The sequence below is a fragment of the Anas acuta genome, chromosome 22 (assembly GCF_963932015.1).
Source record: "Anas acuta chromosome 22, bAnaAcu1.1, whole genome shotgun sequence".
In the NCBI taxonomy this organism is placed as follows: domain Eukaryota; kingdom Metazoa; phylum Chordata; class Aves; order Anseriformes; family Anatidae; genus Anas; species Anas acuta.
In genome coordinates, this window is record NC_089000.1 from 1,167,850 (window position 1) to 1,187,931 (window position 20,082).

Sequence of the window (20,082 nt, forward strand, 5' to 3'; positions counted from 1 at the left end):
ATTCTCACAAGGCTGTCTGCCCCGGTGATCCTCGGCACTCCCAGCCTGACAGATGAGCGCCAGCGCTCCCCCTTGCTGGTAAATCTGTGAGCCCAAAGAGGGAAAAAGCTCAATACGTTTAATTGGAAAAAGCAATTCCAAGCAACCTGTGCTGTGACAGCGCCTGTGCTGAAGGATGGCACGAACGTGATGAGTGCTGCAAACAGCAGCAGCACCAGTAGCTGCACCTGTACAGACACAGGCATCGACACAGGTACAAAGCTGAGAAGCTCGTGGCTCCATCTCAGAAGGGCAGTAATAAGGTATGAGATAAGCACGCTCCAATCCCACAGTTGGCAGCACTGCAGAGCCACCAGAATTAAAGCCGAATTTCCGCAGGGGTCAAGGCTTTCCAGGCTGGAGGGCTCACACAGCATTCGGTTGTGGCAAAGTCAGGAAGGACAGAGACTTGGGCTAACATGGAAAGTTTTAGTCTGCAAAGGCAGGAACAGGACCTATAACTACTACACCCAAAGGGGAATAAGGAAGAAACAAACCAGATCAGGAAAAGTCACCTGGAGGAAGCGTCTTGCTCTTTTCGAGGCTGGGTTCAGTGCTACAACAGCGCTCTTTATTCAGGTCCATCCCCTGCCATTTTCATCCAGAAAGACACTGCACATATGGCGAGGAATTTCCATGGGTTTCATTAACCTGCTCTACTTTGAAGTATTAGACACCTGAAGCTGCAGTCATAATTAGAGACACCGTTCTGTGCCAGGTATCAGATTTTCAATTCTTCTGATTCCCAGGAGGCCAGGAGCTATGACATGGCTTCAGAGAGCTCAAGGTGATCCCAAGTTTTTATTAAAAAGTTAGGGGTGCCTTCAATTAAAAGGGGCTGCTCAACGCTGCACTAAGGTTAGAAACGCACATGTACACAAAGATCATTTCACAGCCTTCCCCTCCAGGGTATCTGGCTGTAAATGGAAACAAGCTGGGCTAAATTTTGAAAGTTTATTTTCAAAGTTGCCTCTCCTCGTTTCCTTCCTTACACACAGGGGAACGTGTTTGTTTTGCTCAGGAGCACCTCGCAGGCTACCTGCTGCTGTCTTGGGACCAGCAGCAGCACACGGACCGGGAGGCTCTGCTTTAGAGACTGCTGCACTGGGCAGGTCAGGATGTTGCCCTCTTTTTTTTCCCTTTTTTTTCCAAAGCAAGGACATGCCTTAGATTGTTCGCTGCGTTGATCCAAGACAAGTCGCTCTGCAATGGGAACGGGAGCATCGCAGTACAGGGTCAGAGCAGAGTATTTCAGTAACAAGCCTCAGCAGGGACCGCTACAGAAAAAAAGATGGAGCGCAGTCAAGGACAGCGACTGAACGATCCGCACCATCTCAGGAGATCCTCAGACACAGCGGCTTCTAAACCCATCCAGACGTGAGACTGTTCCCGTTGTTCAAACAATTGGTTGTTCTTCAGAAATGCCACTGCTCCCTCAGACCGTCCCGCAGCCCTGGGGGCTCAGCTCCACGAAGCCCCCAGGAGGCTCTGAAAAAGGAAGCTCGCCCCGCATCAGCACCGGTGTTATGAAACTTCACCAACTGTTTTGAAAACTTGCCGCTGTTTTCCAAAAGGAGATTACAAAAACAGGGCTTTCTGCTCGGGGCAAGGTTTTTGGACAGCCTCGGCAAGGGCAAGGCGCTCTGTTTGCGCTGAACGCAGCGGGCGGGCTCCTGGGGCTCTCATGCTGCAGCCAAGAGAAGCCTCCCACCGCACCGGGACCACATCTGATACAGCCTCCTTGGCCAGGTGACAGCAGTCTCTCCTACCTCCTTTCGTCTGCTCCTTCTGTTGACACAACACCATCAAAGGCACCTTCCCCTCGGCTCACGAGGGGAAACCCGAGCTCCAAACTCTGCCTCAAAACACGGGCCAGAAGCCGGCAGTGCTGAAGCGGTACGGAGCGGGGCCTGGGGAGACAGCAGGGCTGGAGCAACAGATGTGGGAGAGGTTTTTGCACGCTTGCTGTGTCAAATTAAGGCTACCCCAAATGCTTTCAGTACAGACTTGGTGCTGAAGCTGCTTGCTCGCTCGGGCTGGAGCAGTAAGAGGCAGGGAGGACGGACCGGCCGCTGCGCCCTGGCACTGCCAACGTCCTAAAACGAACGGAGAGGATCAGAGCATCTACTAATGAGCATCGCTTTCCAGCCTGTTTTAATCTGAAATCTTAGGAGAGATGAGAAGTGCTCCCATCTCCCCAGCCAAAGCTAAGGCGGCCTCGTTGCACGGAGACAAAAGCACCAGGAAACGAGCGCTGGGAAGCTCTGCCCTCCTGCAGGAAGGGCGGCCGCGGGCTGCTGCATGGCAAGGCTGCGTGCAGCAAACAGGAAGAGCCGAGCCGCGGGGCTGCGGGGCTGCTCCGATAGCAGAGCAGTGGGAAAACACGTTGCTGGAGGGTGGGCACTGCGAATCCTGTGGCTCTCTCGCCTTCTCCTGCAGCTGGAGGGACGATGGCAGCAAAGGAGGGGACGGTGCTCGGCCCAGGGTGGTAACGGAGACCCAGCAGGGAGGATGGGTCTTCATGATTTTGGCTAGCGCTCCTCTCCCTGCAAAGACCTGGTCTGTGTGTTGTCATTCCTTATTTGATAAGCACAGTACAAGACCCTGATTTAAAAAAAGTGCTCAGTGCACGGCTCTGGCAGATAGAGGCCAAGTGCAGGGCTCCTGAGGAACAGAACCCAACAAACACAGGAAGGGAGACAGGCTGCAGAAACACACGGTTGCTTCAGGAGTCTGAAATAGCAGGGGCAAGCCAGAAAGACAGCTGCCCGGGGATACGGTCTCCATCCTGCCTATAAATCACCCGCAGCAGCCCAAGGATGACACAAACACAAAACGCCGAGGGGACGATGACGTTGAAGGGCCTGGGTCAGCGCTGATGGCTGGGGCAGCCTCTCCCAGGAGCTGCCACACGGATCTCACAGCACAGAGGCAGAAGGGATCCCAAGGAAGAGAATTTCACAGACCTGCAAGGGAACAGGGAAAGTCTTCCCTGCTGCCAGCGCGGGGCTGAGCCCTGGGTTGGCCACCTCCACGTGCCAGCAGCCCTGTGCCAAAGCCCTCACCGCAGGAATCCGCACAGCTCCTGCACTGACCAACTGTGCCAGGGCTGTGAAGTCTCCATTTTTAAGCAATTTCTGGTTCCTTCCACAGCCGTTTCAGCTGCACGAGAATTCGTTTTCAGGGAGCACCAGGGGACTACCGATACCAACGTCATCCTGCCTGGGCCCTTGCTGCAAGAGCAGCGTGCTGTGGCTTGAGCTGCAGAGGAGTTGAGACTAACCCTTGCCTCCAGCTGGATAAACAAACTCCAGCTTAAGCCACCTCCAGTCCTCGATCAGGTTCGCCTCTGCAAATAGAGGGGCCAAAAATCAAAGAAGAGCCTGGATTAATGATGCAAACGAAGGCAAAGAAAGCATCCCTGATGCTGGAGGAAAGCGCTCACAGAGAGCAGCACCAGCATGGGGGTTCCCTGGTCCGAGGAGGATGCTGTGGCTGCAGTTGTGCACTCACACATCAGCATGAGCCGGTGCTGCTGCCCTACGTAGGAAACGCTGTGAGCTCCTGTGCACGCTTCAACTCCTCTGCAGCTGGGAATGACGAATTTTACATCCCGGCAGCAGGTGCTGAGAGCACAGGAGGACCTCTCCTCTGTGGCCAGGCAGCCCCTGCTGCACGTTTCTTGCCCTGGAGAGGCACACACAGCACACACACAGCCCTCGGGCTGCGGCCGGCCTCGCCCCACATCCACGCACACCACACGGGGGCTGTGCTGCCTCTGCACACCCTTGTGTGCCTGTCTCCATCGGTAACTCCCCTGCAGGGCTCCCACACATAAGGGCTATCCATAATCCCTCCCTACACTCCCTCCTGCTCCAGCAGGATTTGCGTGTGGGAGTGCAGGAGGTGCAAAGTAACTCCGAGTGGCCAGGAGAGCTTGAGGGAGAAGAGTTTAGAGGCATTCCTGCTCACGTTCCTAAAATAGAGATGCTGCTGCCCACCCGCCTTTGGAAAACATCACACCCCACCAGCAAGAAGCGCTACATAAAAGCTGGGCATTCACTCCCTTGTTCTGCTCCGGTCTAATAAGTAAAAAGTCAATGCCATTGTTTTAGATCTAAGCAAAAAGCACTTTGAAACCTCAAAAATTAGGGTTTTTTGAAGCAATTACCTACCTCCTCCGTCTCCGAGACTAAAGAAACATGGGCCAATTATTTCTTTGAAGGCTAAATATTTACTCCTAGGCTCAGTGCAGCAGCTCACGGTGGGGATGAATTACCCAGCTCTGATGTCATTTCATCTGATGCCCGCAAGTAAGAAAACCCAAATGAAAACAGCAGGTATGGAGAACAACAACAACAAAAAAAGCCTTCTCCTGGCAAAGCCCCGAGAGGGGCAGGGACGAAGCTGCTCCAGCTCACTGCAGCCACGGCCCTGGGCAGGGTCCAAGGCCTTTAGCACAGCCCCGGTGCCACGCTCCTGCTCCAGGACCCCCTGGTTAAGGGCACGGGTCACCGTGCACGATGACACCTCTCTGAGCCAGAAGTGGCCTGGTGGAGAAGCCACCGTCACACCCCGGGGACAGACAAACCCCACGGAGCGCAGAGCAGAGGGGTGGGAATTCCTCCTCAACCTCCAGCAGCAATTAGCTCGCACACACCCCGTGCTGGAGCAGGCGTTAATCAATCAACGTCAGCTCTCCTTTTAAGATCCCTCCTGCGTTATTTACATCTGACTCCAAGTTTCAAAGCTCTCTGCTTTTGCCCCCTCCAGCCACTATTCTTTCCCAGGCAGCGGGTGCCAACACCCTGGTTAGGGCACCAAAAAGGAGCTATGTGCAAGAAACCACCACCGGCACAAGCGCGGGTGACTCATCTTCTCTGCAGACCGACGAACAAGAGCGCTCTCTGTTCGGTGAGACTGCCTGAAGTTTCAGTTGCGATCTGATCTTGCTCCATGCGCTCATGACAGCATGCAGAAATATTTCCTCGGGGGATCTTCCCATGGGACTTAACTCTGACACATATTCCCACAGGACTTGTTCTTTTAACGGCGCTATTTGTTAGTAAGGCAGTGGGAATTCTACTTTGTGAAATACCAACAGAGTGACTGAGACGCGGAGCTGGGTGCCGGCGGCTGGGTTCATTAACGCGGTGCAAGCGCTAAGTGCGAGTCATGCCCCACATTCAATCCGACGGAAGAACTCGCTGGGCTGCAAGAATAGTTGTCCCGGGTCAGAGCAGAGGTCTGCACAGCCCAGTATCCTGTTTATGCTACCCATGGCCTCTCCTCCACCCTGAGCAGAGGGAGAGGAGCAGGCGAGCGCTACGGCACGGAAGGAGGAAGAGCAAGAGCCAGTTGCCACAAGCATGCACTGGGGTTTATTTTCTTCCTCCATTTTAAGTCCGAGCCTGCTGAGTTCTCACCTGCAGATGTAATACACTGGACGTGCAGACTCAAAGATCAAACTGAAATGTTTAAAGCCTGTGTAGATGTATATCCCACCAACACCAAGCACCAAGCCGCGCATTAACACTTCGAGTTACATCTGACCAGTTCTCAAGTAACACCAGCACGCAGGACATCTTAATTTCACAGAACTTCGTAACAAAAAAAAATGTTAGACAGGAAAACACATCTTGAAACAACGATTAAGTAATCTTCAATACTGGAGGCACAATACTTACAGCGCATGAAGCAGGGGCAGAGGGAGTCTGCACCCAAGTAGATAACTCAGCAAGGAACGCCTGATGGGTGCTGAGCTCCTTTTCCTTTTGTTCTTCCCTCTCTTCGTTAAATGTAAAGCTTTTGCCAAAATGGCTAGTTTTATACTGCCCCCTCCCCCCCGAGCTTCCCCCAATTCTGCTTTTGTCAAAGTTATGTTAGTCAAATTCAGCAATATATGAAAAACACGCATCTCGTGTGTGACATTTGGAGTTCAAAGCCAGTGTGGGAAATCATTTGTGGCATTTTCCTGCTCCGCTCAGAGCAGGACTGCAGGAACGTACCTGTTTTCCCACGCTTTCCTGGTTGCTGTGGGTAGCCAGCACAGGCATGTCTCATCCACTCCTCAAAATACCTAAGTGGCAACTACCGAAGACACTCAAAAAATCTCAGCTTTGGGACACCACCACTTACTGGCACAGCCTCTCGTGACTGCAGTTAAGTGGCACTCATCCCACGTGGCACGAACCAGCACTGAACACCTTCTCCAGACAAAGAGGAAAACCAGAAACAACTCAGCCTGCCTCCCAGCGCACTGCTGCAGGCAAGAGGACACACAGACTGGCAAAAAAGGACGTGACCTGAAAACCATTCAATGATAAAACGTAGAAAAACACAGACTGGGACCACGCAGCCCTACAGGTAAGATCTGATGAGGGTTTTAGCAGCAGGGCAGCGGGAGAAGGGCTAAGGAAGGCGGTCGGGCGCTGCTCCTCACCTGATGCCAGGGGCCGGATCCACTCCTTGCTGTTGAGGTCGAGTCTCCAGAGGTCGTTGAAGGCAGCGTTGCAGCTGCTCTGCGTGCAGCCCCCGAACACGTACATCGACTGGTTGGCGTCATAGTAACACGCGCCTAGGGAAAAGAAACCCACCATTAGTTCATCCTTCTCCTGTCTTCATGGGTTGGGTGAACAAGATTTTCGCCCCCCCCCCCCAGTCCGGGGATTCAGGCAGGAGAAAAGCAACCAGGCTACAGCAACCCCAAAACCATGGGACAGCTCAGGAGTATCCCCGACCAGTGCAAACCTCCAGCAAGAACCTTCTAAGGCGATTATCCCCTCAAGCAGACCTGCTCCTGAAAGTGCAAAGAAAGCTGCCTTAGAAGCTTACAGTTAATTAGATTAGCTATGATTAGCGCTTTCAGCACGCTTACCTTTTCTAAGCTATTTCACATTGCTTATAGGGCTGCCAAATTTTCCTAAGTGACAGTCCTGTACACCTACGCCTGGTGGCTTGTTCTTTTTTTCCAAAGCTGACAGCATTTCTCCTTATCTCATCACAACCAAGTGCCACTGAAACACAGGCATCTCACACGAGCATCCCCTTTGCTTCTTAGGGGCCAGGATCAGGCAGCACGAAGGGGAACGGGGAGGAAACGCAATACTTGACAACCCCTCTGAGATACCAAGGGAAGAGAGAGCTTTTGGCCCAAAGCCGAACTCAGCAGCAAAAAAATTCGGTCTGCTGAGCCAGCTTGTCCCCCGTGGCACCCAGGCACCTCTGACAAGCACTGAATTACACTTCCCGGTTCCTGGTCTCCCTCCTGCCACAACCAGCCCCAGCCCCGCCGACCTCACACAGCACCCCGCTGCCCGTCAGGGCTGAGCCCCGCACCGTGGGATGCTCGCAGCTCTTTGGGGCTCCCCCACCGCTCACGGGCAGGGCCCAGGGCACAGCGCACGGGGCAGGACGGTGGCACAGGGAGAAGGAGCTCGTCCTTTGGTGGTGGCTCTGATGGATACTCTAAGTTTGCAAGGATTAAATTTCCATGGGCAATTTTGGCACAGGCATTGTCACCCGCCAATCCTCTGACCTGAAAAGAGGAGCCATAGCAGCAGGTACGTGCCTCGGCCGCATTCTGCTTTTAGCAATTCAATCCTCCCTTGACCTGACATAGCCTGAAAATCTCAATTCTTGGGTTTTCTCAAAAAGCCATCCCTTTTTTCCTGCAGAGCTCTGGAAAGGAAAGCACACAGCTTTGGCAGGAAGGACAGGTTTGCTGCTGAAGCCTGACCTACCTTGCAGGGAGCTGCTCTGCTGGTCACAGCATCTCCAGGGGCATATTTAACAGCCCCCTGTCACCACAAACTCAGCAGCACGCACACGGATGGTCCCAAAACACTAAATCCTTCCTGTGGTCCCTCAGCACAAGCCCTGCTATGCCAGGGACGCAGCGTGCTCCAACCTGGGCACCCCCCTGCTTGGATGTGTTCAGATGAGGGCATCACCTGGGGCTTGGAGGGAGCAGGAACCATCGCCCTCACCATGACAAGAGATATATCACACAGTAGCGAAGAGCAAAAGGAAAAGGCAAAGTTGAGGCAGGCAGCCCTGGTGCAGGGCAGCATATGACCCTGGGTACGATGCAGAGAAGCACGCTGGGGCGTGCAGAAGCCCCTCCAGGGCGGGTGTCTGCGCACAGGACCACGCGACTCCGTAACTAACCAGCACAAGGCAGGCTGCAAAATCAGCAGCACGGGGAGGGCAGGGCTCTAGCTGGGAAGGGAATTTGAAAAAAAAAAAGAAATGTAAAAGAGAAATTCAAGCTCGCTGTGTCTGTAAGCTCAGCACAGGAGCGCAGCAGCTCCAGCAGCCAGCATTACCCTGTGCTGAAGCCAAAGCCGAGGTGCAAGCAGGGCAGGCTGTGAGCCGTGCTGTTCCTGCTCTGTCTCCACACCACTTGCTGTACGTGGCTGTTCACCAGCTCCACGAGTCATAAAATTAAAACAGATTTGGGTTAGCTGAGCTGACAGGACACAGGACTGCTCCGGGGGAGCTCGTACCGCCACGGAACCGCTACGAGAGCACCTGGGCTGGAGGGAACCAAGGGGCTGATGGCCTCCCTTGGGCAGGGAGAGGAAAAGAGCCCACCGAGGAGCCGGCCGCCCTCACGCCCTTGGCTCTTGCTGGGAAGGCCGGGACACGGAGCTGGCCACGCAGCGGGGCCGGGGGATGTGTGAGGGCAGCGCGGGACCACCCAGCAACCCCACGTGTGCATCCACACGGGGTCCTTACCTGCAGCTGAAGGCTTCATCTCAAACCACATCTCGCCCAGCTGTATAATACACACCTACGCCACGCAAAATACCTGCGGAGCTGCCTTTCGGGTGGGGGATACGTTGAGCAATGTAAATAGTGGCGCAGGAACTGCGCGGGCTGCAGGAGGTACCTGGATTGGGATGCAAGCTGGCCTGCTTTGGCACCGACACGGGCGGAGGAGGTTTGCACGACCCCCCAGCACGTCTCCCGGGAGCAGAATCGGGAATAACAAGGCAGGAATAAGGAGCAGGACCAGGGGTAATGAGCAAAAGCATTTCTGTAGCCTCACCCACTCCCCAAGCCTAGCCCCGGCACCATTTGTGCATGGTAGGAGCCCTCGCAGGCTGCTACGGCTCAGCAAGGTGAGGGTACCAGGCAGTGCCACCCCCGAAGCACGTGCAATTCACAACTGGTGCAAAGCAACACGTGCTTCTGGGGGGTTCTGCTCAACGTTTCCTGAAAGCTTACTGTTGCCTTAGAAATCCGATCGCTACCTCATCGTGACAGGTCGAGAGCCCCTCACCTCCTCCCCACACCAAAGCCTTGGCGACTCCTGCTCTCACACAGAGCGCAGCTCATTTATTATTTCGAGGGGAGGTGGCAACATTCCTCTCCTCTATTTGGATTTAAAAAACCGGCCAGCCAGACAGGCACCATGACGTCCGCACGGCGTGTATTTTAATCCTAGACCAAAATAATTTAAACTTTGCCTTCCTGCTTCTTCTTAGCAAGCCATTCAAAGCTTCTGAAGCCAAGGCAGGCAGATCAGTTTGAGAAAAAGTAATTAACGCAAGCACAACTGAAAACTCCGGTTTGATACCAGCCTTTCAGGGTGCAGAACAAACCCTGGGAGGAAGATGTGCATCCGTGGTGCTTTCAGCTCTTTGTTGGGTGGAAAGCAAGGAGAAGCTGAAACCCTGGGATGGATTTTTATTTCTTTTTAAAGGACTTAAATTCCAGTAAAATTCAGCACTTCCCAGAGTTTCAGCATTGCAGAGATGGCTTTTGTAACTGGAAATTAAAAGAATAAATATTTCTGATGTTTGAAGACACCGATACGCAAACAGACTGCAAAGGCAGCTTATTTTGAACACATTCCTGTTTTCCCTCTGTGCTGCACAACAGCCACGAACAAAGCATCAGAGATTTTTCACCCAGAGTGCGAGACAACCAAAATAAAGATCAATGGACTATAACTGGGAAGGGAAAGCTGAATGCAAAACACATGCCCTTTGTGATAATTAGAGGGCATTGACTTTTTAAACGTCAAGTACATCAAATAAAGTAACCTATACATATGGGAGTCAAGTTCAGAGGTCAGATTCCCCATCAGAGAGAGAGGGGAGAAGTCAGCTGGCTGTTGAACTCCCATTGCTACATGGCTCCCAGCTGCAAATAGCACCACAGCTTTGCTGCTAACTGTTGTCAAGCCATCTTGGCTCCAAAACTGCCCCACAACACGGCCCCACCAGCTACTGATGGCACCAGCCCGAAGGAGCTCCCGTGCTTCCTTAGCTCAGGGCAGGAGATGCAGCACCACGAGATGGTGCAGAAGAGCTCCCCGCCTCCTTCGAACGCGACCCCAGCCTTACAGCCCCCGTTCTTGTGTTCAGTGGTGCTCCCAGGAGCGCCCTGCCGAGCTGCCAGCATCCTTCCAGGCACGCTGGGTTGCGCAGGGAGAAGCTGGCTGTGCCCAGCCCGCTTGGCACGGGAGGCAGCGCGAGCGCAGCGCCGGGAGGCAGGGCTGAGGATGAAAGGGCCTGGGCCCGCTGGCTGGCACCCGTGTTTACGCCGACTGCGCCGCAAGTTGCGGCACGATGAGAATGCTCCGGACCTCGGGAAGTTCAGCTCTGCAACTGCCTTCCACCTCTGCGTGGGGTGTGTGTGTGTAGAAATCCTGCACCTACCCCTTCTTCTCTAGAATTTCCCCGCTGCAGTCAGACCTGGGACTCAGTACAGTCAGAAGGCAGCGATATATTTAGCAAAGCTGGGAGATAACAGAAGCTGCTTGCTCTGGTTGGGAAGTGGCCCGTCCTGTAAAACAAACATCTTTCCAATTTTTTCCCTCGTCTCTCAGGGTAAATTTGCTTTAATTAGTCACCACCTTGGTACCATGTGCCCCAGACCGTGCGGAAACATTTCAGTTACAATTAGTCACTGCACAACCACCTCTTCCATCAAAGGATCAATATTTCTGGCTCAACGGTCGACATTCCTTTGCTGCCTTTCCTTTTCTGCATTCCTCCACCTTTTGACATCACTTTCCGAGGGCAGCCAGTTATTTAACTGCATGAGTCACTGCTCTGCTATGATCTCTGTAGGCTTCTACATTAGGGCTAAAGACAACAATTAGATGACTGCTGCAAACTTTCCACCTTCAGACACCTCGCTGGTCTTCATCTCAGAGACCTATGCACGAAGCACATCTTCCACGAAGCCTGTGTTTAAATCCCAAAGAACAGCAATGCTGATAACTGCATAGTGTTGTGCAGCTCTGGTTAAATCCTTTAGAAAAGCTACAGCCCATCCATAAAGCCTGTTATCAGCCACACTCGTGGTATGATCAAAGGCCTTGACAAATGCTTCCTCCCCATAAAACAACGGTAACTCCCATTAGTTATTCCTTATCGAACAGTTTTTCAATTAAGTTTTTCAGAATTTATAGCAGACGATGACCTCTAACTATTTAAAATTCTCACTTGTCATGTTAAATATTGGCTCCAAATTAGCACTTCTGAGATATTTCTAATAAATCTTGAAAAAAAGAGACAGCCCTGGCCAATCCTTCGATGCTACCGCTGCCCGTTGACTTCAAAGCACTCATACCCGGCAGATGACGTCTTCCCTTGAAACCTGGCGACTCACCCCTAAAAAATGGTTTGCGAACCCTCCCTCACTCCCCCTTCCCAGACCTCCCCTTCTTAGCTCGCCTCGCTGCATATTAGTACTTGAGATCACAGGTTTTTCAGATCCTCTTTGCATTGTGATTAATGATTTGTTGCCTCAGTCCTAGCCTCTTGCTCAGAAAGGAATCTCAACCCAGCCCGGCTTTGATCAGACCTTCCTCCAGGCTCTGATATTGGAATCCACCCACAAACACGCGCGGCTTTGCTGTAGGGAAAGCAGATACCGCAGATCTGGAGAACTGTTCAAAAATAATTCATTTTAAACCAGCAAACAAGTTAATCCAGATTAGCTTTCTGCACACCAAGTGCATTAATAACGCTTCTGTAGTGACCAAGGGCTGAGCGGAGCCAGGACGGTGTCACTGAGGCTAATGGAGATCAGAGGCTCTGAGAGCTGTGGCTTTGGTGAAACAACTCAGGCTGCAGCAAGTGGCAAGAGGAAGCCCCTGTTGGGCAGCAGAAAAAGTGAAAGCACCTGCAGCGAGTCCTTGGCATAATATTTGGGCCTTCTTTGGGTGATTCTTTGCTAGCCTTACAGCTCGCCAGGCACGAGGAAGCTGTTCCAAGGCACTGGGGTGGAAACGGTGCAGGTGAGATACCCCCTCAGAAACAGGCCTGTTAGGACGGACACCACCAGCAGCTAATCAAGGGAAAATACCTGTGAATCTGCACGTCACCGGGAAGCACTTTGTTCACATCGCTACTTCAAAACGAGTGATGAAACGTGGTGCCTTTTTGAAGTTTGAGGAGGACACTGAAATCCTTGAGCAGAATACTGCCACCAGAACATCCCCTAGGCTTTTTTTGGGCTGCACATTCTGTGCGTTGGTTGTTCCATAAATTATTACTCGGGAATATGAAAATTTTATGACTGCTTGCTCTTGGAATTGCACTGCTTACATCATGTTTATTTACCTTTGTAAACACAAAGTTGGCTCCCCGGAAGAGCCGTCTCCCAAAGAGGTCTGACCCAGCGACAAAGCCACAAGGACTGAATTTTTGTCATATTTCAACATGGTGCCTGGCACAGCCACTGCACCACAAATAAGTTTTATTTAAGTAGCTTTCCCTCAATGGGAACCCGTTCCCTGTTCCAGAAACTTGGAAGCAGGGCAAAAATTCAGCCATAAATTAAGCAACGTTGTCAACCGAACTGCTGACTTCTATCAGCAAATCACACCCACGACAAGCGTGCTTGCCTCAGTCCCTCTCATCTGCAGCCCTTTGTGTTTTGTTTTGAAGCACACCACGCTCAGCCTCCTCCAGGCTGTTGCTCACAAGCGTAAGAGATGATGTGCTGCGTAAAACGGCCGGCGTACGTCCCCACGTGCAGGGGGTCAGCAAACTCACCGGCTACAACAGCCACTGGACTGGAGGTTTCTCTTGAAGGGGACAGGGCTCAGACTTGAAGGGGAGCTGTGTGAAGTCTGCATGTAAGATTTGCAAAAAACAGGGTGGGATTTTTTTTTCCTAACTCCATTAACATTTCCTCTTTCTAGCCCAGGACAACAAACAGCTCCTGAATCCCTATTCTTGTGTAAAGTGCTTGTGTTGGCAGAGCTGCCGCGTTACACCAGGCAGATAAGGCTCTGCTGCAGCAACAGGCACGTGCGCCACCACTCCGCCCCGAATGACACAATGCAAACACCTCGTTACAGCTTCCCACGGTAACTCCGAGGGGTGAGCAGAGCCCTTCTGGGCAGCTACTTACTGTGCGAGAAGCGTTGAGTGATGGGGGTTCCTGGGTAGGGGTAAGTGCGACTCTCCCACTGAATATTTCCTTCTTGCACCGCTTTGATAAAGCCGTGATAACACTGATGGGCCACACCTAGAGAAAAGATGAGACGTCAGCAGAATTTGAGGCATGTTAAGAACAGACAGTGTCTGCACAGTTGCACAAGCACATCCAAAACCAGCACATAACACACCTATATAAAGCAGCGTGTGTATAGGCCGCCTGACAGCCTTTGTAGGAAGCAGCGAGCTTGGAGAAGCCAAAGCAAATGACAAATTATCACTTGGTGGTGTGCGGTGAGTAGCAGCACGATAGCAATTACAGAACAACCCCTGTGTTTGGGCTATAAATACGTTGGTGGATATTCAGAGGATTCAAAAGAATAAAGAACATGGACTCTGCAAACGCAGAAATCAGCATTCACTCCACATACTCACCACACCTTTGCTGTTTGTCAGCTGTGCTTGGTAAAGCCAAGCCTGTGTGATAGGTGTGTGTGAGGCTGCGGTTCTGCCCCGCTGCCAGGAGGCAGCTGCTAACACACAGCTCTCCCCGGATCGAGGTGCTCTGCCATGAGCAGTAACAACCAGCGAAGGCTCAGCTGGAGGCAGGGAGCCCGCAGTCAGCACAGCAGAAACATCACCTGCTGCCAGGGAAGGGCTCTAGAGAGAAGAGGCTGAACCTGGCATCCCAACAGCCCAGCACCTGGCCGCAGCCAGGCAGTGGGAAGCCAACGTGCCAGCACGACTGTTTCAGCAAGGAGCTACGCACAGCACTCTTCAGGTCACTATAAACACGTATTTAAGCACAAATCCCATGTATTAGGGACATGTCTTCGCAGAGGGGGGGTTTTGGCCCACTCTGCTGCAACACAAGGCTAATCACACCCAAATTAACGCTGCACGTAAGCGCGCCTTTCTGCCAGAGGAGCACACAGGCCTTAAAGGAGCACTGAGGACAAACAGCACATAATAATGAACTTTTAAGAGAATGCCTGCAGCTACTGGACAGTAATCTACAGTAACTATGAGAGGGGAAGCCAGTGACACCAGGCAGCACGTGTCAGGTGAAAATATTCCTTCTCAGCCTGCCAGGGTGTTGACCTGTCCTACGGGAGGTGGCTCCAGCTCCTGTGGTGCAGGCCAGCAGCAGAGCCACGGTTAATCCTGTGCATGGAGCGCGTGTCTGCTTGTGCAGAGAAGGGCCAGAGCCTGCTTGCCGTGGGAAGAAAAGGGGCTGGTGAAGCCTTGTGACTGCAGCAGCTCAGCAGATGCTCTGTGGCCCCAGCACCTGCTCCGCCTTGCGCCCACAAGCCCTGCTGCCTCAAAGCACAGAGCCGCGGGGAGAGGATGCAGCCCGTCACGCTTTTGCAGCAAAACATCAGGTTTGAGAAAGCGTGCAGAGCAGATCCTGGGTTAGCTGAACACCGTTTACCTCTAGCACTTGGGTGCTAACAGAACTTCCAACGCCAGCGTCCAGCCCCCAGGCCGGTGTAAGCCTCGCCGTGCCCTGCCACCGAAGGGGCTGGATCCGTCCTCGCTGGCAGCAATTGCACTCAAGGTGCCAGAACCTGCTGGGATTTTTCCCCGACAGTTTGCTGACCGTAAGCCCCGTGCCAGGAACACCCCCGGCAAGAAATCACACTCAGGGATACACAGCAGGAAGCTTTAAAAAAATGAAACCCTGGGTCTTCAAGCAGCTGGTCCCCAAGAGACACACGGGAAATGTAACCTGAACTATAGGATTTTGGAGCAGATGTATCCTGACAAACAGGAAAAATTGACCGGTAGCAAACAAATCAAGCATTTACCTTGAGTAACCTCTGCTCCGCAGAGCACACGTTGGTGATTACGCTCCCTTTGCACTGTAACCACCACAAAGATGATGTGGCTGCCCAGCACCTCTCGCTGCCCAGACTCACGCCGATGTCACGGGGCGCCTTGGGCTGCTCTTCCCTCCCCTACACTCCAGGACGTTTCCCACAGTCTCTGTTGGGGTGAATCACCGGCTGCTTGCTCACTCCAGCTGCATCCTTTGCATCTCTTAAGGCTGCTTCAGGAACAAGCATGTGTGAGAAAGCAGCAACTCAAGGCCATGGGCACTTGAAAACCTTTCAGCAGAGGTGCAGACTGCTGGGCCGGCAGGACCGGAGCACTGCGTGTTCATGGGCCCAAAATTATGCCAAAAAGTAATTGTGCAATGCTTACTTCTGAAGGAGCTGCATTTTGGTTCAACCTCCAGCCTGTTAAACTCCGGGCAAGGCAGAGAATCCTTGGAATCTCAGCAATGCCTCACATGTGCAAGGAAGTCCACAAGTGAGACATCACCCCACACACCTGCCCAGCCCTGCGCAGCGCCAAAGGCAGAAAGCGCGGCCCTTCTCACCTGACACCTGCTCTGCATTTCCCAGAAACAAGTTACCCAAGTGCAGCAGCCTGCCTCATTTCCTACAGATTTAACCGGGGCTGTCTCTCACAGCGCCTGTTTTTATGAAGCCTGCAAACAGACCTCATGTGTCCAACAGCCTGATGTAACAGAAATCGCCGCTGTCTGCAGGAGCGCTGGAAGCCAAGAGGCAGGCAGGGTTTGCGCAAGGCTACAAGCAGAGCTCTGTCGTATCACATATATCTAGCATTAAAATATCCCCATAAGGCTTCAGAATTAATGCTGCGCAGAGGCAAAGCGAAGTATCTGTATCTCAGGGCTACTCTTTCAGGAAATCTGCATATGCAGATCTCTATTAATGTAGATGCAGTTTACGCTTTGCCACTTATCTTTGGCAGAGCTGTAAGAACCGGGCACGGTTTTGTTCCCAACCAAAAGCACAGGCTTTGGGAATGTCATTATTGAGCAAGATGCAAACAAAGCACAATTACAGCCACATTAGACATGGGATGCCGGGAGCGGGGCACTGCTGTGTGTGTTGGAGAGGAAGCCTGAACGCAAGGTCAGGAGCGCCGCTCGTTAGCAGCGTACGGGCAGCATTCAGAAGCAGTACTAAGCGAGCAGCCCGGTCGTGGGGGTTTTGGGGTTTTGCTCTTTCCTATTTCAGAAGAGAACACCCAGCCCGACAGCAGGAAGCTGCCTCAGCTGAGGGGCTCCATTCTGCAGCACTGGAGTTACCGGCAGCACAGCAGCAAGGCGAGGCTTCAGCTGCTTTTCAGGCATTTTGCAGAAGTCAGATTTCTGAGTTAGAAGGGAGAAACTAAAGGCAAGGCTAAAGCAAAGCAAAGAGCAGCTGGAACATGAAGCCACATCCCCACAATTAAAAAAAACACATTCTCACTACAGCCATCTGTACCTTTGATTAGTCGATACCACTGTTTGCAGACAAGGGCAGCAGTTTTGTGCTCCTGGTACGGTGAGAGGAAGGACAGGATATATTCCAAAACCTCTTCGGGGAGCTCCAACATTGATCTGTTATGCCTGGTCTCCTCCACCTCCAGCTCAGCGTGGGGCTCGTCATCTTGCTCCATCGTCCCTTCGACCACAGCTTCTTCGGGATCCACGGCCATGAAACTGTCATCTTCACTGTCTGAGGAGCTGGCCATGGCATTCCACTTCACAGCTTGGGGAGAGAGACAACACCGAGGTCAGCGAGCGAAACCCACCAGCACCAGGAACACAGCTGCAAGCCGTGCACGATACACGAGAGGTCTGCACGGAGCCCTGCACCAGCGAGCTCCGGGTCAGGGCCGTGGTTTTTGCAGGGCTTTGAAGCGGGCTCTGTGCAGTTTAGGAATGAGCTCGAGACCAAGCTGCCGGTGCGTGCAGACAGAAGGTTCGGCACCTTTCCTCCCCCAAACAAACGCTAACCACCACCACCACCATCGGCGGGGCAAGGCTCGCCTCTGCTGGGAAAGCAAACACGTCACGCCGCTCTCTGGCCGCGGAGCGTTTTCCCAGGCCACTTCTTCATCTCTCAGCCCCGCCGCTGCCTGCGGACAGCACCGGGGAGAGCAAAAAGGAAGAAAGAAAACCCACCGCAGGAATGAGAGCCTGTGACAGCCCCGCTCCCCATGGCCTCCCCCTGCCACCACCGTGCTGCAGGCCCTGGTGGTGTCCCCGCAGCTGCCCGCGGTTTGGCAGTGCCGAGCTGCGGGGTGAGGAGGTGCCAGGCCCTGGCACGGGGCTGGGGGCAGGACCGGGATCCCTGGGGAGCCAGGCGGGACAGGAACGAGGGACAGCTCGCAGCCACTCCTCCCCTGAGGAACCAGTTTGGGCAGCGAGTCTGCTCCGTGTGGTGCTGGGCTCCCAGGGAGCACACACTGCTGCGGGAAGAGGGGGAACAGCCCCGTCCCGCTCTCCTTTAGCACCCCTCGTTTGCCTGTTTACTTTATAGGACTTACAAGTGGCTGCTCGGGGTAGGTGAGGAAAAAAAAAAAAGGATTTACTGCCGGTGACAGGCTGGGCTATCATTGCTCCAGCCACCCGGAGCACGCGAGGCATCCAGCAACGATGACAGAAATCCATCCCGAAGTAAATCCACCTTAACGAGCAGCCACGTCCAGCCTGGCTATCGGCATGGTTCATGGGCTGGCAGCAAACCCGTGGTGACCAGTGCAAAGCAGAGCCCAGCCCCTGTCTGCCAGCACCCACCAGTGCAGGACCAAAAGGTCCCAAATCCCCATCCCATTGCAGCCCGTTGCCCCCAGGCTATGGGACACATTCCACCTGCAGCGAACCCAGAGAGCAGATCTGCTCCTCACGAGGGGAAACGAGGCAAAATTGCCCAAATTCAGCTCAGACAATGAGCAGTAGGCTGGCTGTGAGCCGTGCCACCTCGCCTTTACCCAGCTCTTAGTGCCACGGCAGGTACAGCCGGGAGGAGGTTGAGTTACCTGGCTGCCTCCTGACACCTCAGCTGCTGTAGAGGACTTCCAGTGATGCAAACTGTCCCCCCCAACCTGTCCCCTCCCCAGGTAAACCCAGGGCACAGCTCCGGCAGCAGAGCCGTGTGGCAGCATCCCGGAGGCACCGCGCACAAAGCTGGCCGTGACAACTGATTCTCAGGCAGAGAAATCCCGCGAGGCAGCGTCACCGCCGCTCCTGTCAGCTTCCCTGACGAAGCAGCTTCAGAAAATCCTGGGGGCTGTCAATCTTCAGCAGAAACCAAGTCAAAATTAAACTTCCAGTTATCACGCTAACAGATGCTCTGCAAATTCTCCGGTGTCAGAAATCCTTCCTGGAGTCAATGTTATGACAAAGAAAGCCTGAAACCAAAACGCGCTGACATAAGTGCTGCTGCGTCAGCAGGCTGCGTTACACAGCAGATAATGCACAAATTCCCAAAGATTAAGAAACTGAAAACTAAAAAAAAAAATCACACTAAAAAATTAATTAAAAAGCAGCGGGTTGGGTCTTTTCCAAGCAAAAGCATCTCCAGGCAGGAAGCATATGTGCCTCCTTCCACCTCGGGCAGTGCTGCAGGAAGCCGGAGGCTCCCCAGCCCGCAGCCCCGGCCGCTCGGGTTGTGCCCAAGCCGGGGAGCTCGGGGGAAATGGGGTCAGCGCCGGCCTCATGGCTTGGGGGAATGGAGCAACACATCGGGAGAAGTGGCACGGAGGTGTTTCACACCCCAGAAGTGTGTGGCGTGCTAGGAAAGCCGAGTGAAGCGCACCCGGGGCCGGTGCAACGGGACACCTGGAGGTGACAGCGCTGAGCATAAGCCTGGGCTCGACAGGTTGGCACAAACCTGCTGTTAGGGCTGGGAAGCAAAGGTCAGGTCTGTGTGCTTCCCAACAGCTTTTATTTACCGCTCACATAACATCCAGAACCTGCTGGAGGACGACAGCTGAGCAGCACAAGAACGAACGCCCTCCTAACGAGGACTTTTCCCAGCTAGAAAGAGCACAATTATTACATCCCAATTTCGATCCTCGGGAGCAGGCTACAGCACACCGGTTAATCACAGCGCACCCTCTTCCAGAAGCCTCCTGCAGAGATGGCTTTTATCCCTCCTGGGATAACGAACGTGCCAGCATCGATGCCAATGGTCGTATGGGGCTGAGCCAACAGAAAGCAGCACCCCGCTCCCGCAGGCAGGGTGCATGATACCGCGCAGATTAAAATCAGTCCCTAAGTTTGCTTCCCAAGACAGCTTCCTGCTGTGCACATCTCTCCCAGACATCTTACTTGTAACGCTCGTTAAACACACACATGCAGTCCTGAAGCTCTTGTTGGAAAATCGCAGGAAGCGGGCTGAACAGGGAGCTGGCAGGGCAGCTGTATGGCAGCCTGTGCTCAGGAGAGCGAGGAAATTCCTCTGCGTTCCCCCAAAAGAAATAAAAATGACCACAGACCATCCAGGACTTAATTACAGCTCGCTCTACCAGACCACTTTATAATATTACGAATACACAAACGCATCTGCTCTGCTAGATCCTCGTTCCTCAAGTGCCTGCACAACACATAACTGCCCTCCACGCTTTCACACCCACACCGTGTTATTTTTCTCAAGGAAAAGATCATCAATAAGCTCGGCTCCCAAAAAGCAGCTGGCTCCAAAACCCTTCAAGCTTGATGTGCCACGGCCCTGAATCTTGCTCACGTGGCAGGGGACCAGGGGGCTGGGAATAACGACCCCCGGAGGGCGAGGTCTGCTTTGCAGACCGAGGGCAGAAGCCCTGTGCTCCAGCC

General features: G+C 53.3%; 1 protein-coding gene across 2 annotated transcripts in view; it reads right to left on the reverse strand.

Annotated features, from left to right (window-relative positions):
- FBXO42 (F-box protein 42) overlaps positions 1-20,082 on the reverse strand; it is a 47,884-nt gene that overhangs the window by 19,039 nt on the left and 8,763 nt on the right. For both annotated transcript variants that reach the window (XM_068658299.1, XM_068658300.1), the window contains exons 2-4: positions 16,745-17,011; positions 13,420-13,536; positions 6,482-6,616 (exon numbers count right to left, since the gene is read on the reverse strand). In XM_068658299.1, the coding sequence (XP_068514400.1) occupies positions 6,482-6,616; positions 13,420-13,536; positions 16,745-16,994 (502 nt within the window). In that variant the 5' untranslated portion in view covers positions 16,995-17,011. The remainder of the gene's footprint in view (positions 1-6,481; positions 6,617-13,419; positions 13,537-16,744; positions 17,012-20,082) is intronic.